This window comes from Callorhinchus milii, unplaced genomic scaffold (assembly GCF_018977255.1).
Source record: "Callorhinchus milii isolate IMCB2004 unplaced genomic scaffold, IMCB_Cmil_1.0 Scaffold2, whole genome shotgun sequence".
NCBI lineage: Eukaryota > Metazoa > Chordata > Chondrichthyes > Chimaeriformes > Callorhinchidae > Callorhinchus > Callorhinchus milii.
The window spans coordinates 4,418,077-4,429,073 of record NW_024704743.1 but is presented as its reverse complement, the minus strand read 5'-3'; the positions used below and the strand labels follow the sequence as shown (position 1 = coordinate 4,429,073).

The 10,997-nt window shown below is 40.2% G+C and overlaps 1 protein-coding gene across 4 annotated transcripts in view; it reads right to left on the bottom strand.

Annotated features, from left to right (window-relative positions):
* Positions 1–557: 557 nt before the first annotated feature.
* larp4b (La ribonucleoprotein 4B) overlaps positions 558–10,997 on the bottom strand; it is a 48,722-nt gene continuing 38,282 nt past the window's right edge. For all 4 annotated transcript variants that reach the window (XM_042346814.1, XM_042346815.1, XM_007901192.2 and 1 more), the window contains 5 exons: positions 9,997–10,042; positions 8,177–8,356; positions 5,837–5,967; positions 2,001–2,112; positions 558–1,053 (listed from right to left, as the gene is read on the bottom strand). In XM_042346814.1, the coding sequence (XP_042202748.1) occupies positions 757–1,053; positions 2,001–2,112; positions 5,837–5,967; positions 8,177–8,356; positions 9,997–10,042 (766 nt within the window). In that variant the 3' untranslated portion in view covers positions 558–756. The remainder of the gene's footprint in view (positions 1,054–2,000; positions 2,113–5,836; positions 5,968–8,176; positions 8,357–9,996; positions 10,043–10,997) is intronic.

Genomic DNA, 10,997 nt, shown 5'->3' with positions numbered 1-10,997 from the left:
TAAAAGTAAACTTGTAAACATCGAGACCAATGGCAACCTACCTAAAACAAAGAGGAAAAAACTACAAAGCTTTTTTTTCTGTTAAATTTACCACTACATTACTCCCATCACAACCCACTAATACCCAAAGGGTATGAAATCTGACACTGTTTCAAGCCGCTATTCTCTCAGTAAAGCAACTTTTTTTTTATTTTAAAAAAAACGTTGGCATTCATGGGGTCACCATAACTTGTGATAAAATACATTTGTGGGACAGAAAGCTACCTTCAACGCTGTTCAACACCACAAGATTGCTACCGATGCCTGCTGTTCCCCAATTTTATCCGTGTAGATATGGTAAATAAACCATACTGTGAACAAGACAATTCTAGCCCACGGCATAACATTTGCGCTAGTTTGTCGATTTACTTTGATTGCCTCCCTCCCCGTCATCAAAGGGGCAAAAAATCCGATTCCCAATCTGTAAGTGAGCGAGAGATTAAATTACAGTAGACATCACACATTTCACCAAATACTGAAAAATGGCAGCCCACAGCAAGTAGTTTTTTTTTTTACACACACACACACACACACTCCCATTACAAAAAGTGCCCTTTGTTGCTCACAAGACCTTTTCCAGAAACCCATCATTTCAACAACCTCTGTGCTCTGATTGGGGACTTTGAGGGAGGGGAGGGAGTGGTGGTGGGGGGAGTGTGAGGGAGATTACGTTTGAACAAACCAGACCCTTAAATCAACCACCTGTGTCCGGGAACTTCAATTGGGTGACTTTGGGGGAGTGTGTTGCTCTTTATTTATCCGCTTGTTGGTGCCCTGAGGGGGTGTTCTACGCCCCGATTGTCTTCGCTGGTCTCGAGGCTTCCCTGGGTTTCCCTTTCCAGTGGGTGGCTCTTTATTTTTCGCCTCGGCTTTCTCTCCTGGATTTTCAGGAGCTTTTTTGTCGTCTTTGTTGACCGCTGCAGTGTTAGGCTTCTGCTCCTTCGGGGGCTGTAGTGTAGGAGATTCTTTTGCACTTCTCTGGCAAATCTCTGCATAACTGGGTTTTCGGAGCTCCTGTGGAGACGGACATTCAGATAGAAAACGAAATCAATGCCAAGGAAAATAGTTTGCAATTATACAGCAGTTTTGGTGCCATTTGAATCCGTTTGGATTGATGAGTGAGCCCTGCGCTGGCATGTTGCATTTACAATTAAATGTTGGTTCTCCGCAGAACTATTTTGCAATTCTGCTTTTTTCACACTGGGCTCCACTGGGGAAGTAAATGCTGAGCTGCAAGATACTGGGAAAAAGATGCAGCTGTCCACACATACTCAAGGTTACAAGGAATACAATCTAGTTGTGCAGTTTCCAATAACAGCGCAACTTTGCTCACATGCACAATTCAATTCTTTTTGCCCGTTGCACAAAGGTAGTTCTTTATCCGGGAGCATTTTTGTAAGATTAAAGTCAGAAAGGTAGAGATAAATACACTGAGAATAATTGAGAGGCAGAGAAGCAGCACACCTTCATGACTGTTTAACGTCGTAAAACCTTTCTTATTTAGCAAAACATCCAATCTGTTTTTCGTACGACATTCAATTATCTACACTGATTTGCTATTTCGCAATGACAAACGGTCCAAACAGTGTGGATAATCGGGTCTCTGAATGTGTTTGAATGTGCGTTCCCCAGTTTAATCAGTCAAACTATGGTAAATGCAATACAACACACATAGATAATCCAACTACCAAAGAGGTACTGGCAGAGCAGAGCAAGCCTCAGTGCGATAAGATTACAAGAGGTATTACACACAAGACCACCAAAACTTTACACTGAGGGCGATTCTGTTGCGAGGTTGAAACGTGGTAACAGAACTCTAGCAACTGGTACAGTTTCAGTTAGAGTGGGAAAAATGCATTTATTTTGCTTCAGGTTAAAGAAACTGCCATTCCTCCATCTTCAAGATCGTTTCAATGATTTCATACAAAACTGCCTCCTTCTCCCCCCCGCAATACACTTACCGTGGCCGCTCCATTCACTTGCACAGATTTACTTGCTGTGGTTAGAGGCGTAGTCAGTCTTTCCGAAGGAGTCTGTGTTTCTCTTTGCTTGGTTTCTTGGCTCTTAACTTCACTGCAGAGCAAAGTTCGATCTGATTAATTTCTACATTCGCTGTGCACAAAGCCACAAGTGTAACCTTACATCACGTAAGTTTCCTAAAATTAGCTTTTAACACCAAAGGAGCTTCTGCTTATCCAATCCAGCAGGAGCCATATTTGATCCCTATAAACTGAAACCCATTTATTCATCTTCTCGACGGTTCTGCAATGCTTATAGCAATGTCATATGTTCGCTTGTGCCCCAATCGTTGAATCTTGGCACTTCTGTACAAATGCTTTTCATTACGTAATTGGATCGCTACTGCGCAGATCCAAGGGGATACGCAACTCAGAGATGCAACTCAAAGCAACTTAGTCCCCAAAATTTGGTGACGGAAAATCTAGCCAGTTTACATGAGGCAGGCTCGCCTCAGGAAGCAATCATGAAAATGCAAAAGCAGTAGAAGTTTTTTTCCCATTGTGATCCTGTAATTGCTAAACAACGAATACAAAAATAATAATTATCCTTGCATTTGATACAGTGCTTTTCATGCCTTCAAGACGTCTCAAAGCCTCTTCACAGAATATACTGTAAAGTGAAATGATTGTACACTTCAGGGTGAAACGAGGCAGCCAATTGCGCACAGCAGTGTCCCACAAACAGTCGTGGACTGAAGTGACCAATTTATTATTGTTTTTTTTGGGAAGGAATTACTATCCCTGGAAAAAAGCGATCCGCTAATCGACTAACAACCAGGTTCCTGCTTACTGTGAGGTAAACAGGGGAATGTGGTATAAGGAAACTTGCCCAATATTTTGCCCTGCCCGGGAATAGAAGCCAGGTCTCTCGCTTGCGAGGGAGTGCTCTGACCACTGAGCTACAGGACTCCACATCAGGCAATTGCTTACACAACACTGAAACGCTTCATGAACTTTCTATTTCATAATAATTAAATCTCAAGTTGATGCATCGAGCTTACAAGCATAATAATATTATTATTATTTATTATTATTATTCTTTAGAATTATTTATTCTTTCTTCCTATTGGTTTTATTATTTATTTATTTATCTATTATTTTTTATTCGTTTATTTTATTATTATCCCTTAGAAGCACAGCTCTTCCCTGACCTGACTTGCACAAGTCATTTTCCCGTTTGTATTTTTCCAGACATTACTGGTGGCTTCCAACAGCAAGAAGCAATTTAATGTTTAATTTAAATTATTGGCAGACGAGCCACGAACACACGTCCACTAAAAACCCGGTTGCGTTTCCAAAATATTTTTTCTTGGTGTCAGGAGAATTGGAGCATCCTTTCCACCACCTTATTTCACTGTGTTAGGCTTCCAATGCCATTTTTCTCCCACAGTTTTGAAGAACAAACTTACACACAGCATTGTGACAAATAGTTTTTATGCTGAGCTAAAAACTTGACGGTAATTAGCAGTGTGTACACAATCTAAAGAGGCACAAGACAAAAGATGGCATCAAAAGATTTGTTTGGGTGGAGGTAGGGTTAACTTTGGCCAATGAGACCAACACATCTGCAATTCCAACGCGACAGCGATAATCCCTTCTGATAATAATCCTTTCCAAAAAAAATAAAGATTTAAAATAAATGTGGTCACTCAATCCACGACTGCTTCTGGGACAGCTCCGTGCGCAACTGGCTGGCGCATTTCACCCATAAAATACGCATGTACGATAAGGCACGATATCAAACGAAGTTGATACAGCGCCTCATCATGTCTTTGACGCGTCTCGAAGCGCTTCACAGGATATACTGTAAAGTGAATTGACTGTATGTCTTGCAGTAGAGTGCAAGTTGGCTTATTCGCACTGCACAGCAAGCTGGTTAGTCGGCAGTGGAAACCTGATAACCAGAAGCAGGATCAGTGTGACCTTTATTTCCCACAGACCCATTATATAAATGGGGATAATTTTGTTGTTAACAGGATCGCTTCTACATTCGCAAAATACTTTGGAGTAAGTCCAACCATTTGAGAGTAAGCTGTTTTAACTTGGATATTGAATGTCAATTTAAGTGCAATACCATAACTGATCTGAATGAATCTGTAATTTTTTTGAAGGTGCCATTTTATAAGTCAATAACTTTATAAGTCAATAACTTCAATAACTATTCTTTCAAGTAAATGCATCTCTCAAAGTTTGATCCAATTAAACCACAACATTTAGCTTTTCAGTGGCTATACTTCATGAAAAGTTGGGCCCCATTACACTGTACTTCAGTACATTGTGCATTTCCAACGCCTTGGGACGTCCTCCCAACGTGAAAGGCGCTACACAAATGTGATTTTGTTGGTGTATATAGCATTGGTGCAGTTTGTCAAAGAGCAGTTTTCAAGGTCACTTCAATCCACGACTGTTTGTGGGACACTGTTGTACACAATTGGCTGTTGTGTTTCACCCACAAAATATAACAGTCAATTCACTTTACAGTATATTCTGTGAAGCGCTTTGAAACATCTCGAAGACATGATGAGGCGCTATATCAAATCCAAGGATTATTATTATTATGATGTTGGCAGTGACTTTCCGTAAGTGTCGATTGGCAACCGCTCTGCAACACAGCCCAGTATTTTATGGGTCTGATTTTATGGATCAAACCACCACATTATCACAGAGCCCAATTGGAAAGTTATTTTCAACAAAAAAAAAACTTGGTAGTGGAATTGATGCTTCACAATTTTCAATGGTACCAATTTACTCAGTGAATTGAGCGCAGAATTTACACATTATCAAAATTGAAAACTTTGCACCATATGAACCCACAGGTACTTCAGTCAAATCTCACTGCTCCTTAGAGACAAATAATGATGCAGTCAATTTCACGTTACAAGGATGTCTCAAAGCGCTTCACAGAACCAAACAGACAACGAAAACATTGGGAACAGATGCCATCTGCTGGAATTGTGATCCATTAGAATAAGGAAAATACAACTTCACAATATAAAGAAAGCAGTCTGGAAAGAATAAAACATTTGCCGTTCATTTCTAAAAGAGATAAAGACCTAATGGCAAGGCTCAAATCTCCAACAAATTGCAGGATTCATAGTTTTAGGCATTCAGGTCCTCCGTTCAGTGCACCTTACGTATGATTATTACAAAACCTTGCGGGTTTAAATTCCAGGGCTGTCAGAAAGCTTTGCACCTAAAGCGGATCGAGTTGCTCTCAAATCTATATTTTCAAAAATTCGGCACACTCCTGGTGCATTTCAAAGCTGGAGCAGGAACCCCGGCCAGTGTTCTCCATGTGTAATAGTAACAATCCTTGCATTTGGTATCACATCGTATCACGTCTTTGAGGCGTCTCAAAGCGCTTCACAGAACATACACCAGGAGTTTAAGAATTTACGAATCGTTTCCCACTCTCCATAATATCGGTTGATATTTCACTAATTACCTTTTAAATATTGGACTGCAATTATGCTGCATGGAATTACATAGACTGACATGGCACAAAACAAGCCATTCTGCCCAACTAATCCATGTTGGGGTTTATACTCCACAAGAACCTTCAATCCTCCTAGAGCTCTCTATTCCTTTCTCCCTTGTATATGTATCAAGAGTTTCCTCTTAAATACATCCGATACTTTATTACTTCAAGCACACTTGAAGCGTGTTATTTTAACACTATTGCCGACATTAATGACACAGCGAGGATGTGCATAAAATGAAACTGTTTTGTGCAATTCACACCGATGACTGGAAGAAATTAGAATATTTATTTCACTGACTTGATTTCTGGAGAGCGTGGCGGTGAAGGAGAGCGTTCAGAAGTCGCTGGTACGGCAGGAGACGGTGATGGTAATGGCTCTCGTGGTATTCCCGAAGGTACAGTGTTGGTGCTTGCGTCGACATTTATATTCTAAAACAAAAATGATCAATACTGTAACCTTAATTTTACACAGGTTCAAATACAAAGAAATCAAAATAGAAGTACACAGCCACCCAAAAAAAGTACACAGCCAAAGTCAAGACATTCATTTCATTTTATTTTTGCGAGCACTTCAAATTAATTTATAACTTTTTTTTCCCCACCGAAACACACCTCCCCAATTTGCATTTCAGATCCATTTTTTCACCTCCTCTCCACAGGACAGTTATTCTTCCTCCGGGATCTCTTCCAAATGGACATCTTTCATGGACAGTGTTAAGTTAGGCTTCGACTTCGTGGAGGATTATTAAAAAGCTCCAAACCCGTTCTCTCAAGCCCACATGAGCACAGTTTCTAACATGGGAGACTGAAGAGTCATCAGAAGCAGGAACCCTGGCTGACTGTTTTCCTCTCCTAGCCCTGAGGCCAGTTAGCAGACATCCAACTAAGTTCAGTTCCACGTCAAGCAGTGGTTCACCAATAAGTCAGCAGATTTGTAAGGGATTTAAAGCACTGTGTTCAAGATTACAGCAGCCGTCCAGGCATTTTCTCCTTCTCCCCAAACCACAAAAGAGTAAAAGAGCCTGACGAATCAAAGAACATGCGACTCGCTGAAATAGTTTGCTCCTTCTGCATCCTGCTCAAAATCAAACTTTCCCCCCAAGTGACTCTGCTCTCCAAGTATAAATTGTATACTTAAATAATATAAATAAGTATAAATAATAAATTGGTCATTTTCAATCTACGACTGTTTGTGGGACATTGCTGTGCGCAATTGGCTGCCGCGTTCACCCACAAATATACAGTCAATTCACTTTACAGTGTGTTCTGTGAAGCGCTTTGGGACGTCCTCCCGACGTGAAAAGCACTATATCAAATGCAAGGATTATTATTATTATTATTATTAAAGCTAGGATGGGTGGTAGCAGTGGTGTTCTAATCTGTAGACGCATAGATTTGCTGATATATTTTCTTGCCATCGAAACATGGTGGGTTTTGGGTTTCACTTTGATGTCTTTAAATACAGTATTACTTTAATCACTGCAGCCTCTAAATAATTCTCCTTCTAAAAGCAAAGATCGTAAATTTAAGTACAGCCAACCCAAGGAATCAGTTTTGTTATGCGTGCACATTATAGAATAGAAAACTACAACTGTTGAAACCATTTGATTCATTATACAGGGGGCCTCATTATAACGAGGGCAGAGTTTCAAACTGAACCAGGGAGGAAGCAGGTGACCATAGGTACGGTCAAAGAGGACGGTCTTCAGGTGTGATCTGAGACAGGCAAGGCAGAGGGATTGCGGCAGAGTTCATCATAGTTGAGGGTTCACAAAAGCACAACCAGCTCCCTAATTATTATTATTATTAATCCCTTATTAATGGCCTCAATCTCCGGTCATTCACTGTGCATGTCCATAAAAATATAGCCAGTGCCAACCGTGGAGTCCTGTAGCTCAGTTAGAGCACTCGCTTTGCAAGCGAGAGACCCGGGTTCGATTCCCGGGCAGGGCGAAACATTGGGCAAGTTTCCTCACTCCACGTATCTGTTTACCCAGCAATAAGTAGGCACCCCGTTGTTAGTCGATTGGCAGATTAATTTTCTGGGGTAATAATTCCTTCAAAAAAAATATAATAAATTGGTCACTCAATCCACGACTGTTTGTGGGACGCTGCTGTGCACAATTGGTTGCCGTGTTTCGCCCACAAAATACAGTCAATTTACTTTACAGCATATTCTGGAAGCACTTTGTGAGACGCCTCGAAAATGTGATAAGGCTACAACAAATGCAAGGATTATTATTATTTTATTATTAGAAACAAAATGGCCAACTTCAGTGTCATCAGGTGACCTCGACACTTGCTGCTAATTTTGGGGGATAAGTACATGTCAGAGTCCTTAGATACCAGATCTACAGTGACCACTTAGTATGAGCAGCAGCAAGTGGAAACCAGGCGACGTCCTCAAAGATCCTTGGATGAAAATCACTTTTAACCTGAACTAGCAAGGACATAAATTGTTAAACCACAAACATGCTTTCAGGTGCAGCTCTTTTCTCCGTAAGCCTGAAATGAACCCATCTTTTTAAACAGGCAAGCTTATATTGAAGATTCATCAGTGAAGGCAACAGTCTTGAATCAGTTCAACAAAATCCTTACTCTTAAAAAGACAAATGAATTCCAGTAGCATCCACAGTACCTGCACAATTGGCGTCTTTTCTTTCGAAATCCCTTTTACTATGTTGGACAATCTGGTCTCAAGTATCTGCTCAGTTTTGAGATTGCCTGCCGCTCCAGGCAGAGGAGGAAAGTTGGACAATCCCAGCTCAAAATTGGGAGACGGAGGCTTCGGTGGAGGAGGCGACTGTGTCTGGGGTCTCTGAAAAAGACAATGGATTACTGAAACACGGTCAATTAAATACCCAGGGGGAAACTCTGCCAAGACTAACCGGATTGAAACTCGAGCACTGTGTAACCAGAGAACATACTTTCAAAACATTTTCTGCTCATTCTAACCTTCCAGATGGCATGACAACAAATTACTAGGCAGCATTAGTGATACCAATTACAAACTGCTGCAGCCTCAAAATCTTCACATAAAATAAATTGCATGAAATATCAACAGTTTGACATTTTAAATAAACTCCTTCTAATTTAGTATCACGCCAACTTATACTTGCCACAATGAGATTTTGCTGCTCGGACTCGAGCTCAGAAGAGGGAAGATAAACAAGACAGTTCAGAATTCATTACATTATGCAAAGAATGGTGAAAATACGCAATGAATAACTGGGTGATGAGTGGAGGTAGGCTGGGTCTACAAATACAAGGAGGAATTAAGAGAGGTGTTTGGTGAATAAATCAAATTTTAGAGATTAGATTTTTGTTTGAGGACGTGATTTATAATTAATTTGCGAGCATGATAGCAGAAGTTAGGAAGGCTTTTTTGTTCCTAGAGTGCTCCCAGAAAGATGGAATATGATGGGGGAGGAGGTATTTATAGGGGAATTAGATAAGTAAATGTAGAAGAGAATATGGGAAGGAATAGGAATATTTTTTTTTATTAATATCAAATGGTAACTGCATGATGGCGTGGAAGGCAAAGTGTTAGCGATGGAGGTTTTGGCAAAATACTTAAGTTTCCAGTGGGGGGGAAGGGAGGGAGAGAGAGAGGGAGAGAAGGAAAAGAAATCAAACAGGGCTGTGTTCTGTCACAAAGGCTTTTCACATTGTTCTTTGCAATTATAGCAAATGAGGCCACTTGGAACTTGCTGAAAGGTGCCGCACTATAATCAACTATTCAATTAGGCAATTTGGATTTCTATTGGGGTAATGGAAGGCAGTGGCACACGTTTAGATTTACAATTTTCCACAGAGTAAATTGCCAACTTTTGCAAACGTGCCTACAAAATACAGGCTACACAACATAGCCTGTGAAGCACTTTGAGATGCCCTCCCATTGTGAAAGGTGCAACATCAAATGCAAGGATTAATAAAAGGGTTGAAGCAAACAGGAGCAAGCACATCATGCCTCCTCTCAGACCTCCAAGCCTCTGCAGGAGTGAAGTTGGACATTTCAAGAAAGAGAGCATTTAAAATCAAACCAATCATAAGTGAAAGGTTAAGGTGAACATTTTTTATAAACTAATTGTTCCAATTGTGTAAAGTATTAGAAAATAATAATAATAATCTTGCACTTGCTATAACGCCTTATCATGTCTTCGAGACGTCTCAAAGCACTTCACAGAATATACTATAAAGTGAACTGACTGCAATATTTTGTGGGCGAAACAGGGTGTGGAATAAGAAACTGTTCTGTTTAAATAAACTGAAAACGGTCATAATCCCCTGGAAAATCAACTACCGGCAGATGTTTCATGTCATCATAAACCCCTCTTTGCCCCACCACAACTAATCAGCTAACTGAAAGCTAAGGAACGTAATACTGGTCCGAATCAGTATCTCTGCACATTGACTCTCCATCCTTAATGAGAATATTTAAGCCTTAAACCTCCTCACCATGAACTTGTCTTCCCTTTTCTTCCGATTACCGTACAAATTCTTCCTGAAACACAAAAATGTTTAATCACCCAAAATAATTGACATTCAAACAATCTTAGGACTCCAATCTGTATATTAGTTCATAAGGAATCTCGAAAACATTCTGCTATTTCAGTGCCTTGTGATGTCCTACCGATGTGAAAGGCGCTATACAAATATAAATGTTTTTTCATTCAGCATTACCTCCATTGTTCAGTCCATCTTTAAATCTAGCATTCTATCAACTTGAGTTTCAAAGATAATGGCTAAGCCTTTTGAAATCTGTTCTCAAAGAATTCTAGTTCAAAATCACGATGGAAACATTTTTGAAATTGGCCATTTCAGAATCGGGTGCATTAAAAACGTAAAATTGCTATTGGTACAATACAGTTACGAATCTGAAGTCAACTTCAGAATAGCAAGAAAACGTGCATCAACTGAATGAAAATAATTGTGTTGCAAACAGAGAGGAATTTTAAGAGATTTGCTCGGGTTTTGCATTGAATTTAAATTTTAACTAAATATCTTACCGACTGCCTTGCCGACTATAAAGGCGCTAACCCTCTATTTTAAATATTCAACTACAGTATATTTTCAGGCCGACCTTTCGCGGATGACCTGATGTTTTATATTTTCCTGCGGACAAATTCTTTGCAGGTGGCCCACATTGAAAGAAATTAATGGGTCAATAGAAGTGGGACGTAATTGAAAAAAAAATCTAAACAGTTTTCGCAATGAAAAAAAACCTTACCTCTGAGGATGGGAAGCAACGGGCGGTGTGCGCGCGCATGTGCCAGCCTCACAAGAACGGTTTGAAGTGTTCTGGCAAGACTAGCTCGCGCACAGCCCAGCAGCTTCCCGCGCTGAAAGCAATAAACTCCAACTTATGTTTGGTTTGTAAATTACGACACGATTGATTTTCTGGTTATATTGTAGCGGTTTCGCAACTTGAGACGTTATGATCGATAATATTAACAATA